This window comes from Apis dorsata, unplaced genomic scaffold (assembly GCF_000469605.1).
Source record: "Apis dorsata unplaced genomic scaffold, Apis dorsata 1.3 scaffold_645, whole genome shotgun sequence".
In the NCBI taxonomy this organism is placed as follows: Eukaryota; Metazoa; Arthropoda; class Insecta; order Hymenoptera; family Apidae; genus Apis; species Apis dorsata.
The window spans coordinates 245287-264092 of NW_006263836.1; the positions used below are offsets into that span (position 1 = coordinate 245287).

General features: G+C 30.0%; 6 protein-coding genes across 13 annotated transcripts in view; 4 read left to right on the forward strand and 2 right to left on the reverse strand.

Annotated features, from left to right (window-relative positions):
- The first annotated feature begins 7 nt into the window (after positions 1-7).
- Positions 8-2461, forward strand: LOC102673917. Its single transcript, XM_006621875.2, has 5 exons — positions 8-349; positions 816-1172; positions 1237-1711; positions 1777-2128; positions 2219-2461. The coding sequence occupies exons 1-5, from the start codon at positions 257-259 to the stop codon at positions 2316-2318; spliced, it is 1377 nt and encodes a 458-aa protein (XP_006621938.2). The 5' UTR covers positions 8-256; the 3' UTR covers positions 2319-2461.
- A 165-nt stretch (positions 2462-2626) lies between these two features.
- Positions 2627-3755, forward strand: LOC102673697 (intraflagellar transport protein 43 homolog). Of its 2 annotated transcripts, none has more exons than XM_006621873.2 (6): positions 2627-2786; positions 2860-3035; positions 3102-3128; positions 3181-3233; positions 3313-3382; positions 3451-3755. In XM_006621873.2, the coding sequence occupies exons 1-6, from the start codon at positions 2748-2750 to the stop codon at positions 3671-3673; spliced, it is 588 nt and encodes a 195-aa protein (XP_006621936.1). In that variant the 5' UTR covers positions 2627-2747; the 3' UTR covers positions 3674-3755. The 2 variants fall into 2 exon arrangements, with proteins under 2 accessions (XP_006621936.1, XP_006621937.1); XM_006621874.2 differs by having other exon boundaries at positions 3193-3233.
- An 800-nt stretch (positions 3756-4555) lies between these two features.
- Positions 4556-6008, forward strand: LOC102676613 (mitochondrial import receptor subunit TOM40 homolog 1-like). The gene has a single exon (XM_006621898.2). It carries the CDS (start codon positions 4713-4715, stop codon positions 5676-5678), a length of 966 nt encoding a protein of 321 aa, XP_006621961.1. The 5' UTR covers positions 4556-4712; the 3' UTR covers positions 5679-6008.
- On the reverse strand, positions 5778-9377 carry LOC102674050 (endoplasmic reticulum lectin 1). 4 transcript variants are annotated; one of them, XM_006621877.2, is made up of 7 exons: positions 8786-9377; positions 8515-8688; positions 7912-8430; positions 7436-7489; positions 6740-6901; positions 6428-6667; positions 5778-6355 (listed from the first exon to the last, which is right to left on the reverse strand). In XM_006621877.2, the coding sequence occupies exons 1-7, from the start codon at positions 8918-8920 to the stop codon at positions 6110-6112; spliced, it is 1530 nt and encodes a 509-aa protein (XP_006621940.1). In that variant the 5' UTR covers positions 8921-9377; the 3' UTR covers positions 5778-6109. The 4 variants fall into 4 exon arrangements, with proteins under 4 accessions (XP_006621940.1, XP_006621939.1, XP_006621942.1 ...); XM_006621876.2 differs by having other exon boundaries at positions 7906-8430; positions 8786-9369; XM_006621879.2 differs by lacking the exon at positions 7436-7489 and having other exon boundaries at positions 8786-9376.
- A 337-nt stretch (positions 9378-9714) lies between these two features.
- On the forward strand, positions 9715-14374 carry LOC102675185 (protein CASC3-like). Of its 2 annotated transcripts, XM_006621887.2 has the most exons (8): positions 9715-10090; positions 10521-10945; positions 11011-11298; positions 11400-11809; positions 11879-12205; positions 12335-12367; positions 12577-12830; positions 12905-14374. In XM_006621887.2, exons 1-8 carry the CDS (start codon positions 9992-9994, stop codon positions 13511-13513), a joined length of 2445 nt encoding a protein of 814 aa, XP_006621950.1. In that variant the 5' UTR covers positions 9715-9991; the 3' UTR covers positions 13514-14374. The 2 variants fall into 2 exon arrangements, with proteins under 2 accessions (XP_006621950.1, XP_006621951.1); XM_006621888.2 differs by lacking the exon at positions 12335-12367.
- Positions 14287-18806, reverse strand: part of LOC102674979 (orexin receptor type 2-like) — a 13194-nt gene continuing 8674 nt past the window's right edge. The window contains exons 2-7 of one of the 3 annotated variants that reach the window (XR_004151361.1): positions 18139-18286; positions 17734-17955; positions 17205-17364; positions 16962-17074; positions 15889-16170; positions 14367-15359 (exon numbers count right to left, since the gene is read on the reverse strand). Coding sequence is in view for 2 of the 3 variants with exons in the window: in XM_006621885.2 (XP_006621948.1) it covers positions 15136-15359; positions 16962-17074; positions 17205-17364; positions 17734-17955; positions 18139-18286 (867 nt within the window). In the remaining variant the exon portion in view is untranslated. Of the gene's footprint in view, positions 15360-15888; positions 16171-16961; positions 17075-17204; positions 17365-17733; positions 17956-18138; positions 18287-18806 lie in introns of those variants that run through there. The other 2 variants (XM_006621885.2, XM_006621886.2) reach the window with 2 other exon arrangements.

An 18806-nucleotide genomic window follows, 5' to 3' on the forward strand; every position in this document is an offset into this window, starting at 1 on the left:
GTTCTCTAATTATGTAACGTTTTTGGATATCGATTGATCTTGCCGATTGTTTCCAAACGAATCGATTAGAATGTAAACAAAAGAGGCGACGACACTGAGCAACGTTCTTGCTTCGTTCGGGAGTAATCGAAGGGGATGAAACGTGTGAAACCAATCTCGTGAGAATGCGCGGGTGTGCGATTAAATAATTAAAAAAACGATATCGCGTGAAAGAAGAATTAAACGATTATCGAAAAAACATTATGCGGAATCGTTGATGGTAAAAATGAAAATCTCAACTTTTCTTCATTGGATTCTTCCATTCCAATTAATGTTAATTGTTTCCATCGTTTGTACGGAAAATAATCATGTAAGTAACTGTATGTGCAATTGTAAAAGTGAATTATGTTTTAATTATAAATGTTTCTTTCATTATATTTCTATTTTTCATCGAACGAGTTTCGCGTAACTAAAAAAGGCGGGAAACTGAAATTTCATCAATCCATCCACTGAGTTGAGTTTTCTATTGGGAAACGATTTCACAATGCACATTTCCAAGAAATAAAAAAACATTTCCTGTCTCACGAATCGACGAGTGTATCCTATTTCATTCCATTCCATTCCAACGTTCCTTTTCCTTGTGAGAGCTTCGTACCTCATCGACGAGTCAAACACGGTTTCTTCTTTTGATGTCGTGCCGACCACCGTTGCCCTTCTTTGTAACGAGCGGCCAAATGATCCCACTACCACGAATCCATTTGAACTATCCTAGATCGATGGTGTTTAAATTACTTTTATTTTCACGGATAATCAATGAATTTGCTTTTTATTTACAGATTAATAATTCCGAGATGAATGGAGATTTGGAAAATATGTATCGAAAGAAAATTTTGAATCTGCTTCAACCATCTTGGATGATCGATGAATTAATTAGAAACAAACGTAACGAACAGTTGGTCGAAGAGATTCCTACAAGACATGCGAAACATCGGAAGCGACGTCGTTACAGAAATCGATCGACATGCGTTGAAAGCACATCTGGGAGCAAATTGTCCCTTCGCCAGGACAACAACACGACGCCGATAGATATTCATATTTCTAACGAGACAAAGAAAAATCGTGATGAAAACAATACAGTTCTAGAGATCGAAGAAGAATTAGATGATATATTAGGGGTGAATGATCAGGTACAGGTAATTATTGGATAAACTGAAAAAAAAAAATAAATAAATAAATTAGAGTTATTTTTGTATTTAGGAGATGTATAATAAAACTAAAGAAGAGGATTATAATACCGATGTGGAGAAGAATAGAATTAAATCAAAGAAAGGAAATTTCGTTGTTATAGAACGAAACAATTCTACAAGTAATTTATCAGATGAAGGATTGATAGGTTCGTATGATGAACCATCTATAACTGATGAAATCGAGTATGAAAATATAGACCAATCTTGGAAAAAAAGAGATCGATCGAAAAAAGATAAATTTACCGAGAGTACAGATTACTCGGACGAAATATATTCTCCGGCTATTTACTCGGCTGCCGATGATCACGTTATAATCCACGAAAGTTTAAGCGATCTTCTGGTCAAATTATTTCAAAGTCTTCGAAACGCTACTACAACGGACGAACGGAATATTTTCAAGGAATTAAACTTTGTAAATGGAACAAATGAAGACCCTTGTCAAAAATGGTTAAATAGCAGGGATAAGCTCGAGCAAGTTTTCTTAGGTATGAATTCGTTCATTCAGACCGTTTTAAATATTGTATTTGGTTTCTCGAATTTGTTGTTACAGATGGTTTAACGTCATTACCTGCTTGCCCATGTCAATATCCTACTAATATTTTTTACGATGATAAAATTTGGGATGAGAAGCGAATGAAATATTTCAGATGGAGAGATGTAAGCGGTGACTCTCAAAGACTTGACGTTTACAAGCCAGGAGCCACTTACTGTATACGATCATTGCTGACACAGGGAAGTGGAAGTGCTGCGGTTCAACATTGCTGTTATGATCGCCAAAGGAAGCTTTTGACCCGTGGTTCCGGTGCTGGTACTCCAAACTTTGTCAGTCCTGAGATATCACCCATACTTCATGAAAGAATCGATATATTACCGTGGAGACTGTGCAAGGGTGACTTTTCCAGGTCTTTCAATATTTAAAAGCATTTTAATCTAAAGTTATTATGATATTCTAGTTTTCTCTTATATACTTATCATTAATATTAAAATTATAGGTATAACGGTGTACGACCACCAAACAATGACAACGCCTGTCAGGCCAATCCCGATGATGAGGAATATCAACGACAGATTGACAACACCAAATATTATTAACTATCGAGTTTTCAACAAATTTACAATATAGGATAAAAAATTTATAATGAAATTCTATTTTTATTTTTGTTACTTTTGAGCATATAAATATTTGTACAATGAAATTTAAGAAATAAATGTAACGCTGTTACAATTTTACCTTTTATACGATGATTTACGCTTATTTCTGCGCCAATCTTTTTGGTGGCATGTTTAAAAAGACGCGCTCTAATCGAAAGGAACTTGAAACCGGTTTCGAGTATATTACTGGCGCGTTTCCAGTCACGTTTCTTGCCCCTCGCGCTACTTCCCGAACGAAAGAGGGGAGCAAGACGAGTAAAGTCGATTCAATCGCGCGTGCCACCAGACCGTTCAGTTGTTATGGTTACTGCATACAAACATAAATGCGGATTACCTCTTAGCTAACCTATCAAAATTCAATAGACAGCTATGGATTGGGCTACGGATTTGGAAATTACTTCGAAAAAAGTAAGTCCTTAAATATTTTTCTAATAAATTGTATATAATTTATTATTGATTATATTAATATTATTGTTTTTAGCTTTTACCTCGTCTTGGTAGAAGATCGACGCAAAATATTGTATTAGAAGACTCTAAACTCGACGATGATCCTTTGGAAAGCCCTGTATCGTCATCCTTCGTGAAATCAGCACAACCACCTGTAGCGCCTCCTCGTACTAGAAAAACTGGATGGGGTGACGAATTGAAAAGCGGGAAGTAAGTTGTTTTGTATTGATTTCTATTAAAAATTTATCGATAATTTTCCTTTAATAATAATTTTAGGATACGTGGAGCTTCTATTATTGAACAGTAAGTATAACAAATAGAATTAAAAAAATCAGACATCCATAATCGCTGATAGATTATTTCTTAGAGAACGTTCTCGAGGGATAGAGAAGGATGAAATTATAGATGGTAAGAATTAATTTAAAAAATTATTTGAAATATAAAAATCTTGTAGGCAAGAAAATTGATTGTGATAGAATATTTGTAGATATTCCTGTAATTCCCGATTTGGATGAAATTCAGGAAGATAATGCGTTTTCTGATATTAATACGTCAACGTAAGTACTGTTATGAAGTTTTGCAAAAATTCTCATTCAATTATCTTCAATTTTTTTAAAACTTATAGAATGAACGTGAACAGAGTAGCTGCATACAAAGAACTTGATACAGATTTGGTGAAAAATGCTGCATTCACGTCTTTAAATGGTGTTAATCTTTCTCTTCTAGCAGAAAAATTATACAATGAAAATTTGACGAAAGAATTAGATGAAGTATGGAATTGGAATTTACTTTTTACTCAAGTTGCATCTGAAGTAAACAGCGAAGCACAAAAAAAATTGGCCACATAAATTTTATATAATTTTTTTATTTTAAAAATAAAATTAAAAATAAAAATAAAATCATATAAAAAAAAATATATAAAAAAAAAAAGTTTTTTTTCACATTATTTTATTTTTTATTATATTATATTATATATTATTTTTATAAAAAGTATTAAGTGAAATTTAATTAAATGTAAAAAATATAGTAATTTAAAAAAAAAACATGGCATACTGCTTATCTGCAGTGCCTGTATATGGAAGCGACAAATTATAACCTCGTCTGACCTATTCGATTGCCCCCCAATTTGGAAATCGCGGTAGTTCGAGGAGCGACGTGAAGGACTCAACCGTGCAGGCGTGCAGATCCGAGATGATGCTTAAAGCAAAACACCACGAACTTGCACGCGCAATCGGGAGCCAAACACAAGCTACTTGAAGCGACCACGTGACAACACCCACTGAGCAGATCTGCCATATTTCTACGTTAGCGATCAATGTTCAGCTGTGCCATCACTAGCACACACTTCCGATAGTTTCACTTTGATTCTGTTATATAAAGTAACAGAATACTATTGGACCACTTGCGAGAAAAGTACACATCATAAATACCATATATTATCAAACTTTGGAGAAAAAATTATACATTTAATATATAATTATAATTAATATTGTAACGAAATATAATATTTTAAATTAAGATAATCACATTATTAAGGTTTTCTAAAGCAATTTTTATATATTTATATAAATACTATATTTAAATGCTTTACTCGAAAGCCATCTAGTAGTGAAATTGATACTAAAATTGTATTATGAATCGACAATCGATATACTATACAATCGATATTTTAGTTTGATATAGTGAATTTATAAAATCGATATATCGCGTATATGGAATATATCGTTCATTTAAGTTTAAAATTAACAGAAAAATCATATAACCTGTTTACGTTAGAATTAATTTTATTCATATGTTGTCATCAAGTACAAAATTAAAAAGCACTTAAGGAAAATTTTCCGATTCTTTTAAAATGTTCTTTTAAAAGAATAAGCCTAATGTATTACAATGGGTACGGTGCATGCATCAAGAAAAAAATTAGAAGAACCAAGTGTAATAAGTAATGAAGATTGTATACCGTGCGAAGCAGAAGACAAAGCACCAGGAAATCCTGGTAGTTTCGAAGATATACATAAAAAGGTTAAAGATCTATATCCGCAAAACTTTGAAGGTGCGCGGCTCATCATCAACAAAATTCTTAGTCAACATTTTAATGTGACACATACTATTACTCTCAGTTCCGTTACCCCGTCTGGATATAAATTCGGTGCAAAATATATTGGTACAAAAGTGGTTAATCCTAATGAAAGATATCCTGTAGCTTCAGGAGATATCGCACCAAATGGAAATTTGACCGCCTCTTTTATGCATACGCTTGGATGTAGACTTAGGTACAAATTATCGGCACAAATTGCCGATGGAAAATGCAAAGCATCGAGTTCCAGTCTGGAATATCGGTCGAATGATTTCACTGTAGCGATAACCCTAGCCAATCCAAAATTTACAAAGAAGCAAGGAACAGTGGTAATACACTTTTTACAATCGATCACATCGAGAATTGCCTTAGGAGCCGAGATTGCATGCCTTCGTGGCTCAAAAGTTCCAGGCGGTCAACAGACGGTCATGTGCATGGCTTTTAGACACAGTACAGGACTTACAACATTATCTGGGACTATAGGTGAAGCGGGTCTTCATCTTTGTTATCATCGCAAAGCTAGCTCGCAATTGGAAATTGGGGTCGAGTTAGAAACAAATACGAGGACACATCAGTCAATTGCTACTATAGTTTATCAAGTAAATGTACCATATGCGGATCTTCTTTTCCGAGGTATCGTGAATTCTGAAACTACAGTCGGTGGTGTATTTGAGAAGAAACTATATCCAATTCCAGAATCCTCACTGATTATTAGCGCACTTTTAAACCATAGAAAACAACAATTTCGTGTGGGAGTTGGTCTTAATATTGGACAATAATAAAGAATGTATGATATAATTTGTTATGTGTAACTATCATCATGTTTCTTTTTTTCATTATTTATAAGAATAATAGAATCATTTCAATAATAACAGAAATTAACATAAGATGATTGTAATTATTTCTTTTAAAATTTTACAAAGTGAAAAAACTTTTGCAAACGTTACAATTTTCGTCGCGCAATAATTTGCGATAATGTATCGATCGCATTATATATTTTAAAGAATTGTTATGCTTACATATATATTGTAAAATATCTGAAAACTTTGCATGACGCTTTTATGTTGATATAAACTGAGTCTGTAAAAATAAAATTTTTGAAATTTTTTATATAATAACTGAAATGCAAATGTCCAACACCCTAATACTGTCACTTTTATCATTAAAAAAAATTTTTTTAACAACTAATATCTATTAATCGAATATTATTTTAATCGTCTCCGTTTGCTATCCTTTCATCCAAATCGTCGTATTCATGGAAAGCAGTTGTCTTTAATTTATCAAAATTCACTTCAAATTTTTCACTAAGAAGTCCATTTTCATCGGCGTATTCTAAAATATCACAGATCAATGGTGATTCCACACCTAAAACATACTCGCATGTTTTTGGTTCAAGTAGAAATAGAGAAACGCTGGATGGACTAGCTGTATGACTTTCAACGCATTTTAATTTCACCTGAAAATGACCAATATTTTAATAACTATATACAAAAATAAATAAATTACAAAATTTACAAACATATAATACCTCCGTTTGCCTCGGATTGCCAGTCTTATCGCAAATAGTACCATCACTATAGAAATGAGAAAGATGTTTCCGTAACTCTGGAGCCTTTGGTTTTTTATGTGGGTGCGCAGCGATCCATTCCAAATGTTTTTGCTTATCGAATTTACCAAGATTTACTATAGTTTTTTTACCATCGCGTTCAATATGATATTGAACCACAGAACGTCCATAACAAAATTCATATTTCCACCATCCATTGCCCTATTTATATCATATCATATATTATTGAATAAAAATATAATAAAAAGATATTATCAGAAATATAATATTTACCCCATGTAAACAATTTTTTCCACTTAAAAAATTCTTTACGGGACTCACTTCCGCTGGGCTAATACCTTGATCTGTTAATGAATTTATAGAATCTTCAATGTTACTATGTTTATCAATAACCCCAACGGGATGTATTTCAACTCTAACACGCGCTTCTCCATCCTGAAATAAATGTAAATTAATTAAATTTTCAATTGTGCGTCATGCAAAACGAACTTTCTTACGAGAATAGTTACAAATGTTAATATCAATTGTATGAATTTGTTAGAAATAAGAATGCGTTTTTCTCTTATGAATATTAATAAACAAATCCGGTTCCATTGTTAAATTATGATTTTATAGTATTTTAATTTTATAATAATTTATACTTATTTTGAAAATATATGCTTCATATAGCATTTTATGTATGTGATGTAACATTAATCCTTAATTAAAAGCAATATGTGAAGCAAAAATGACAAATACCTTAAATTTAGCTGAATAAGTAAAGCAGTGGATATGCAATGCTAAAGATAAAATGGTGCATAAATAGCATTCATAATGTTATTGTAATATTTTTTTGGAAAAATTGTAGATTTAAAGGAAATAACTGTATGTAGAAAAGGAAGGGACAGAATAAGATACAAATTAATGGCGACAAATGACAAGAACCATCAAGCACTTTGGCCTGATCCCAAAAATACAAAATATTCTGACCTGGCCCTCCTTATCTACATGGAAGATTGCATAGACTTTCTGCAGCTTGTCATCCTGTGCAACAAATAGTTAATTTAATGTATGTAGACAGTAAATAATAAAAATAACAAATCGAAAATTGTTATACACTAAAAAGACTAGCTTAAAGGTACAAGTCAAAATTACTTCAAAAATCTTTCATAAAATAGAAATATTTAATTAGTTCAGAAAAAATATATAATTTTATATTAATGTATTGTTTTTTACTATTGAATGGCACATTATTAGAACATATTTAAAAATCTATTCTTATTTGAAAATTTTGCATAAAAATGTGTTTCATATAAATCAATAACAAAAATTATCACTACCATACACAGAAAATATAAGTAAATATATTTTATTTTAAATAACAATATTATATACATATGGCACAAGCATAGTCAGAAATAAATAACTGAATACAAAGAACGCACAGAAGATGGTTTTACCGTTACTTTTTGATATCGAAGTTTTAGACTTTCCATTTCCATTGCAACAAGAGATCTTGGCTTTTTTGGAGCATTATCAAGTGGATGGCAATTAATTTCATTTTCGCCTGTAGCTTGAGGTTTGTAGTCAGGATGACTACATAACAAAGGAGAGAGGACAATAACCTCATATTCACAGCTAGAAGGTTCTTCTAATGAAAATAATTCATGTTTACCATGCTGATAACAAACATACAAAACTTTTATCTTTCTTGGCTTATTAGTTAAATCACAAACAGTGCCATCAATCATTTCAATTTCAACATATGGCATATTGATTCCATCAACTTTTTTTACTGGTATATTTGCTTTTTTAGTAGGATGTGTTTCTTTTTCTGCATATTCAGCTAAAAACTTTACCTCTTGTAATTTATCAAAAATACCCAAATAATATTCTTGAGTCTTTACTTGTTTTCCATCTCTATCTTCATGATATTGACGTGCATATCGTCCATGGCACAATTCATACGACCAATAAGATTCAACCTAAAAATATATATAATTTTTATATAAAATTCAATTTTTTATATAATTTTTATATAGTATATTAATAATATTTATAATGTATACTCTATAAGAACAAGTGTTTTGTTTAAATAATAGTGATAAAATTTCTGTTGGATTTGGTCCAGTATATGGTTCATTATAATCTTGTTCTTGCTCTGAATTATCAACAATTAAGCATTGATATCGTTCCTTATTTGCAGTCGTTATAATATAAGGTTCTACATTTGGTCTAGATTCCTATTAAAAATATATAATATATATAATAATTTAATATTAATTTATATTTTTTAATATTAATATTTTTTAATATCAATTTTATTTTATTAATACTTACTAATAAATCCGAGCCACCTTTGCCTGGCCAATTAATTTTAAAAAGAACTGTATCATCGAAACTTCTGAAATCGTGTCCATATACAATAGTAATTATAATACACAATACATTGTAAATACCACAGTATTTCCACATTTTAATAAAATTGCAATTATTTCATCATATCTTTAGACAAAGTCTATATGAAATATCTTCGGACTTATGACGACAGCAATATATCTACGTTAGGTCATTTATGTTTCGTATCACAACTTAATGGTTAACAAACATTTGTCCATATACATTTAACAGACACTATATTATATGAATACATTTAATTTGAAAATAATTTAAATTTTATATTTTATGTATAAAATATTCTACTCTACTTGTTTCAATATTCTACTTTATCTGAAAAGATTTTCTTACGATGTTGACACTATACTTATAGAATTTTTAGTTCTTTGATTAACCCCAATTATATCCAAATACCAATAATTTTATACCACGTGAACAACATGCGTGGTCATTTTTTATTACAATGTTGTTCAGCTTTATAAAATATAGTGGAAGAAGAATACTTGATAAAAACATATAATTGTTTATAACAATTTTTTTTTATAAGTCGAATTTGTTTTTTAATTCTATAACAGGAAAACTTTGTTTTCATCTTTGAAGCTCAGGGTCTAAGAAAATAGCTGTACGCACCTATCTTGAAAATATCAAGTGATATTTACGTATCAATACAAATTTTACAGATGGCGTTTACAACCTATAAAAATTCAAATTCCCGCGCAATCAATTAAATTATATAAACATATTATTATAAACTGAATAATTTTCTTTTAAACAATTTAATTAATTTATAAATAAATATTGCCATTCTAATGGATCTAATACAAAAATTTATTCCAATTGCTATTAATTTAACACATTGTAGAGAAAGATTTCATGTTCGGAAGTTTATAGAACCGCCATTGCTATTAAGTAATCTGACAGCGATTCGACGAAATCATTTCTATTGCTAAAATTTTGTGAGTCTGGTGTGCCTTCTCGATAGTAATACGTTTAGTCTGTGATTCGTGACCAAGAATCGAAATCGGAAACTGATCGAAGCAGGAACAGGCATCAACTAGTTCGACCTTAAAAGTCATTTGTCGTTCATCGTATATTTTATAGACGAAAATCTGTGATAATTCCAGAACGCATACTTTCAACTATAATAACATGTCGGATACAAGACGACGACGAAAATCTAATCAGTCTTGTGGTTCTGACGACCTCTCGGACTCTTGTGAAGAATTAAATGCAACAAAAGAAACCCAGGTTAGTTGCTATAAAGGTGTTTTCGATTTTGCATTTTGAAGAATTGAAATAAATAGTTTTATTCTTTTTTTCACGATTTCACTTCCAAGTTCTTATTGTTCATCAAACTTTTTGCTTCTTATTGAACTGGATCGAAAGTTCAACGGAAGACTCGATTAAGTGGATTAAGTAGACTGCTGTAATACTTTTTCATAACTAAGTAGACTTTTCTTTATGTTCGATTTACCGGCAAGTGGTTTTGCGTATTTCATAATTTCATTGCATATAAAAATCCAAATGAGATTTTGTATATTAAATATAAATAAAATGTACTTTCATAATATCAGAAAAAAATTTTCAAAAATAATTTTTTAATCTATAAATATCATATAAGTTATTATAGTCCCATTTTTTGTTTCTTTGTACTTCCTTTATAAATTTTTACTTATAGAGCAGTGAACAAACTGATGGTCATCAAGATTCAGAATGTGAAATTTATCCTTCTGATTCTGATGCTGAATCTCAAGATGGTGCATTGCGAGAAAGTGGTGATGGCCAAGAAGAAGAAAAACCACAAAAAAAATTAGATGATGATGAAGACAGACGTAATCCACAATATATTCCTAAGAGAGGAACATTTTATGAACATGATGATAGAACAACTGATGAAGTAATAGATAGTGCTGCTGAATCACAAAGTGAAAGAGAAACCAAAGAAAAAAAAGTATGGAAAGATAAAGAAGATAGGTGGGATCATGATCGATATAATGATGAAGAGCAAGCACCAAAAAGTCATGAAGAATTAATAGCAGTTTATGGTTATGATATAAGAAATGAAGAAGGTCCACCTAGAGCTAGAAGAAGAAGAAGATATGGGTAAATATATTTTTAAAAATACTCTAATTTTTATAATATTCTTTTCTTCTTATTATATTTTTTAGTCGTGGACCTAATAAGTATACACGTAATTGGGAAGATGAGGATGCATATGGAAAACCTGGGAGTAATATTCTAAATAGGAATAGAAGATTTAATAGAAGTGGTGAAGATTTTCCAGCTCTAGGAACAAATAAAAATGCTTCTGCACATGTAGAAGAACCAGTAATCTCTTCAGCTTGGTACAGCAGTAAAAATAAATCACAAAATAAAGTACCAAATTTTCCACCTCTACAAACTCAAAATGATACAAGCTCAAAAACGAAGTCTAGCCATACATCTACTACTCATACGTATGTAATAATTTTATTTAAATGTATTATATTTATTACATTTTTTTATTTATTCAATATATTAAATAAAAAAATAAATATTTCAATTTTTTTATTTATAGAAATGAAAATAAAGCTCCTAATGAACCTACAAATCCAGCTTGGAAAAAAGATACTAAACATTCACCTCATACACAAAATAGTAATGGAAATAGTGGAGCTGGTGGTGATGCTGATAAATTAGTTAATACAAAAACCTCTCCAAGAGATAATAACAAGAGGAACATTCAAGAGTCTGTAAGCTTGGCAGCAAGTAAAACTCGTGGACGAGGATTCAGAACAAATGCTAATAACAATATGGTCACCAATAGAACAATTGAGACTAAACCAAAGGGACGTGGAGCGGGTCCAATTTCCACAGAGAATAAAAGAAATAATATACGAAGTGATGATGAACAACAAATTACTCATGATATGAAACATATTAATGTTAATGATAGTGCTCAATATCATCAAAGTGGAAGACATAATAGTGAGTCTTTAATGCTTATTTATTTATAAGTAATATTATGTATTATTTTGTTATTTAATATTTTTTTAGAAAGCTTTTATGGGCAATCCTCAAATCAACAGAGGACAGGAACTGTACCTCCAAGAATGCAACAACAATCTCATTCACAACAACAACAACCACAGCAACAACAACAACAGTCAATTCAACAAGACAGTTCTGCTAATAGGCCAAAACGTTATTCTAGTTTGCGACAGCGACCTACTATTTCAGATAATCCAGGTCAACAAAATTATCCACCACAACATGGACAACATAATCAACATAGTCAACATAGTCAACATAGTCAACACAATCAGCATAATCAACATGGACAACATGGCCAACATGGTCAACATGGATATTTTTCTCCTCAAGGTATATGCATATTCATGCATTAAAATTTTCTTTTTTGTTTATAAAATATTTTTATGGATATAAATATGGATAATAATATAAATATATTTATGTTATATTAATATTTAACTTATATGTACATGTATTTAGCTGGAAATTCAAGAGGTGTTTTAGATTCACAAGGTGAGATAATGTAGGTTATTTAAACACAATGTTTTATTTATTTCTCTTTCTTTCTTTCTTTCTTTCTTTTTTTTTTTTTTTGTTAAATAGACATAATCCTTCAAGTACACAGATAATTATGTTTTATTTTTTATTTTATATTATTATTTAATTTTTTTGAATTTGTAACTATGTTCATATATCATGTTTCATATTTTTTATTTTTATAGGATATCCTCAAAGTCATTTTGAACAATCTACACCTGTTGCTACCGCAACTGCACCTTTGGCTGGACAACCTGTGATTCCTATACCACCTAATGGTCAACCTGCTAGTTATGCTCCACCACCATTTTTAGTACCACCACCGCAATTTATTCCTCCACAAACTCCAGCTAGTATAATTAATTATGTTTCTGGTCCAAATGGACCAGCATTTCAACCAAATTATCAAGGTTATCAAGGCTATAGTCCACCAGTACAGGTACATTTTATCTCATTAAAATTTCAAAATTATATTATTTTGAAGTTTCCATATGCTTATTTTATATTTTATAGCCACAGCGTCCTCCACCTCCACAAGAATTGTTCCAACCGCAAGGTTGCACTTATTATAGTCCAGCTCAACAACAACAACAATCAGCTCCAATGAGACGGCCAAAGGCGGCTATTCCTATTCTTCCACCACCTGAAAATCAACAACACCAAACCGGTCGAGGAAGAGGTAGAAGCACACAGCCTCAACAAGTGAATCAACCTGGTAGTATACAACAGACTGAACAAGAAGTTAAAACTAATTCGGTGGAAGATGATCAGAAGATTATATCAGAACAATTTGATAATATGCAAATCGAACAGCCTACGTCAGATGTTCAAGAAACACAGAAAATCGAAGATTCGAGTGTAATAATGAATACTGTGGTTGAGAATACTGAAAAAGAGAATATTAAAAATATCGAACCTGAAGCTACTGTGAATTTAGAAAATACTACTGCGGATCAATTAAATGATATAAGTGCTAATGACTCATCAAAAGTCATTATAAATGAACAAGATATTATTCCACTTAAAACTACGCAAGTAATAATTGAAGAGACTAAAAATGATTCAAATAAAATTGAAAGCACTACGACTGAAATTACTGCTGTTGAAGAAACAGCAGCTTGAGAGAACATCGCACAGCGTGTAACGTATCTTACAAAAAACGTAATTGTTACATTTCGTGAGTATGAGTATGCATATATTATAATGCTGTGTAATTTTATTGAAGTCTGTATAGCAAAATGATCTTCACGAATTATTTGTGAAATATTATAGGAATTGGATGTGTGCGTATCTAAAACATATTTTGAATGACTATCTAATTCCATTATATTGTTGTATATTTCGTAGTTTACATTTGTATTAATGTTTCACTACGAATTCCATCAATCTGCTGCTATCATTAAATATCATTCTTCTATATTGTTAAACTCTTTTCATATATGAAATCTACTAATAATTAATTAGTAGAAACGATTAGTGTTAAACATATTATTGTATATCGAGTATTAACGCATGCAGCATTGACTGATGAAATCATCAATAAATCGATATATCTTTTTAATACAATGGCTACTGTAAATAGGATATAGTCAGGTCAGTAACCTTAATACGTGTTATGTCTTTTGTGTACAAATGAGTTTGTACCGTGATTTAAGTAAATGATGAATGAATGGAGTACATTTATTAGGTAAAGAATTACTTAATGCTTTAATTTTATTTACATTAGGACAGCAAAAAAAATCTTCGATCGCATATATTATGAAGAAATAATCGTTATATAATTTAGTATATCTTAAAATCTAATTAAGACAAAATTGATACTAACTATAAAATTTATCATTTATCCATTTTAATCGACTTTTCATAATAGCTTCGAAAGGTTGATATCGCGATAATTTTTTTTTTTTAATACGCTTATAAAAATATGCTTTGTTACTGGCAAGGTGAAATGGAAAGATAATATATTGATAAGAAATTTTTCCATATATGACTAAATTTATTTTCCTCTTTTTGAGTTATTGAGTTTTTCAAATTTCTCAAAATGCACGAACGTATCAATTAATGTTAATTTATATACAATTTTCATCAACAATGAAATGAGATTATACGAATAATAGAATTGATTTTTGGGTTAATTTCTATACATGACAAAGATGTACATGTATAATTATAACGAATTAAAGATAAGTTCAAGATTACATGATGTACTAACAACAGTGTACAGAATATGAAATTTGCATCACATATTTATAACATGTAGCGTATATATACATATAGTATATATATAATCTTATTAAATATTTTACATATAATTTTGTCGGCGTATGTTCGACGTATCGTTTAAAGAATACATATACATAATTATTCTAAATACAATCATTCTATTAGAAGAATGATTTACAAATTCGTATGTGCCTATGTTATAATTCATGCTCTACAAGAATAAACGTCGAGCTTCTCCCTGGTAATTCTTAATATTGTAAGTACATTTTAGATAGCTCAGTGTTTCGTTATCTAATGAATTCATATTTCAATGGATATTAAAAGTATCTAACAATTTTTACAAATTTAAAAACTAAATATGATTATCAAGTTCTTTTTGTTACTTATCGAATAAAATATAATTTTTGTTGTATTTATCTATTATCTTAATATTAAAGTTCAAATTATATGTAAATAAATTATTTGTGAATCTTATTGCGCGTCTAATAATCATAATGACTAATATAGGTATATGCTTACGATCAGTCGTGTTTTTCGTTTTGTTGAATGCTGGTTATAGCACTGAGAGGTATAATTTCGGTGTTTCGTTGAAGGTTGTTATTTTTAAACGTTGTCCGTTGTATCGTCATAGTCCGAGTTTTAATTCGAGGAAAATTAGATGTGCTCGCAAGATATCCGCGTTGCATGCGAGAATTACTTTCTCGAGTACAGCGAAATGTACGCCTAAATTCCTTTCGAAATTTCCCTGTAATAAAAATCCTTGTGATTAATTATTGAATATTTTCTATAATATTTTCAAGTATATGATATAAATAAAATAATTTACGTTGTTTTAATTCTAATATTATTTTCAAAAAAGTAAATTGTTGTAAGATTCATTTAAAATTTAACATTATAATTAATATTGATGCTAGTAGTCTTGTCTATACTTTAACGAAAAGGGTAAGCCATATAATATTTTGTTACCGAGCATTTTAAAATTAATTAGTCATTTCAGATATGTTGTTTAAATATCATAATTTTTCAAAAGAATAGAATAAAGATTTTAAGATATTTAGATATTTGCAACAATCTAAATAATCGATATCAATAATTCGATTGATTTCGTTTTCAAAATCATTGAAAAATTACGTTTCCGAAATTAAAAAAGTTTACTTTTCGATAGTCGGCCAATATATAAAATAAAGTGGTTAAATTAAAATTAAAAGTATAACAAGTATTATAAAAATTATTTTGAGAAATAGCCCAAAACTCTAAAATATAATATAGCTCACCCTAAGCGTCATTGAAATTGCAGAGGGTAACATCCAAACTACATCATTCATGGGTAGATTCGTTTTTGGCTTGAGTTCCTTCCACGGTAATAGTAGAAGTTTTTTTCCAAGAGACTCGCATTTCCGTATGTCAGAATTGTTCACGATTTTTCGACGGTGTAGAGCGATATTCATTCGCTATATAAGCGTAGCTGGGTTGCTGATTTGCTAGCCTGCGACCGTTTGAGGGATTCGAAGGGGAGCATTCTCGAAATGTACGACCAAACTCCTGCCGGAACTTACCTGTAAATCACATTAAATGTCTTTTTTTACTCTTTTACATTTGCTATCACTCTTATTTCCGTTCTCTTTATGAGAACCAGAATTATTAAATTTATAAATAAAGAATAATTACAGATATATTCATATATATATAATATTTCTTTTGCGAATTAAAAAATATTATTTTTATTGATATAGAATATATCGGAAAATTTCGAATTAATAACAAAAGAATTTTTTAATCGAACGGTATAATGGTAAATTTAATTATATAAGATAAAAATTGTGTACGAAGTAAAAAAATCAAGTCATTAATTGATCAATAGTTGAAACGAAACAATGCTTTATTTGATTATAAATTTTTTTAAAAAAGATGAGAAATCCAAGAAAGTAAATTATCATCATAATGATGAATGCTTCTAATAATAATAATAAGTTCATAATTTTGTAATGATATCAATAATTAAATTTATAAAACAAGTAAAAATGAATCATTCTATTCCATTTCACAAAGATATCAATTTACTCATATTAGCACTTTTATCAAATTGTTTTGCATTAAACTTGTCAATTTTATGAAGGAAACATAAATGGAACAATATAATGGGAATACATTGCTGTAATGCAAATTTATAGAAAATCAATTATATACATCAATGAGATTTTAAAACGATATAAGCTATTTATCATTCATTGGAAAAATTAACTAACTACTAATTAACCAACTAATTCTCTGAATCGAAACACGTTGGACAAAGTATTATTTGTTTGCAGCTAATGAAAGTAAGAAAATAAGAAAATAAGTTGTTTACCGCTCATGAAGTTGTAGATCAGAGGATTAACTGCACTATTGAAATAGCATAGGCCATGCGCGATTAAACTGATAGCATTTATCCATTTGTTCGATGGCAATGTAGTGGTATACCTGAAATATTAAATAATATTATCTATTAAGTATCTATATCGATTTTAGTAATAATTTCCTATTAATGATTCGAATATTTTAATTTAGATTTTAAACATTAAGGAAAATTTACTCAAATAGTAAAAGTTACCTTAAAACGGAGAGTAAATGCACGGGAAAATAGCAAATGGCAAAAATGATGACCACCGTGACCAACATCTTTGCTGCTTTTTTTCGAGATCTTAGCTGCACTTCCGGATTTCCGCCACCGGATGTTGGAATCTGATTCATCTGAGATGCTCGTGACGATACTGTAAATGCTTCGAATAATTATTCACGATCTTATCTTGCTATTACTTTTATTCTCGCTAAGATCATTAATTATTCATTGAACAGATTTACATATTATTGTATTAGCATTTTCAAATATTTCCGCAAATATTAAATGTTTCATAGAATATATCTTCAGATTATTGAATATTAACAGTATAAGAAACAATGATACAAAAATTTTACGAGGAAAAACGTATACATATAAACGATTTTCGATTTTATTCGAGATCACGTTACAAGTTGCAGAAATATTCTTTATAATGATTCATTGCGTTTTATTATTATAGGCAATTAGTCATAATTCTATTTATAGGATATGAATAAATAAAAATTAATCATTCGCTTACAATTATGCCCTGGAATGTCGCTTTTCCAAAGGACTTTTACAATCTGCCAATACGCTACGCTCATGAAGATCAAAGGTCCAGTATAGAGGAAAATTAATTTGACGATAATGAAGATGACTTGATTCTTTTTACTCCAGGATATATTACATTGTGTGAATAAAATCGTTTTTATTTTGATGTGAGTAGGTGGGACGGTATGCAACACCACAAGATCTGGAATATCTGCACAAACGTTGAGTGTTGGTGCATGGTTTTTCTCATAGTTTGTCAGTAACTAAAAATAACATGTCGAGTGCCTTAATTTTGAACCTAGTTATTCTATGCATGCGTATTCTAAACAATACATATACGTGCCGTTCAACAATTTATTTAAAGAAAAATAATAAATTTTACGTGTATAACTACCAAATAGAAGAGCTATTGTCCAAATTCCGATGATCGCATTTTTTGCCCATCCTGTGGTAGATTTGAACCTCAGGGGAAAGCATATCGCGTACCATCGATCTATCGATATAAAAGTTAAGGTTAATATGCTCACAGTCACGGATACTGTCTGAAACAAAAAATCAAGATCGGGATATCATTATTAAAATATATGCATAACACCGCAATCGTTAGATATTAAAAATGAAATTACAAGAAGATCTAGAAAGATGATTTTAAAAAAAGAGGCTTAAGAAACTTTATTTGTAATAATTGAATTTTCATATCCGATAAGAAAATAAATTAATAATTTCCTTGATTAATAATTTTAATTTTCGCTCATTTACAAAAATTTCCATAATTTCGCTATAAAATTTACATGTCGCGCCACCAGATTAACGTTGAGTTCATATCATTTAATAGTACAGCATTAATTGGCATCTTAAAGTAGTCGGGTAAATGCAAACGTTTATGCAGATCTAGAATTTCTTACAAGCATATTCTACGTTTTGACTTTTTATCCGATAACATGGTTTATTTGCAGTCGGTCTAGAAAGACACGTCATGAATATAAAACGAGCAGTTAGAAAATATAGACGAGGAGATTCGGATAAAAATTTTGCTTCTTGGCAAAAAAAAAAAAAAAAAAA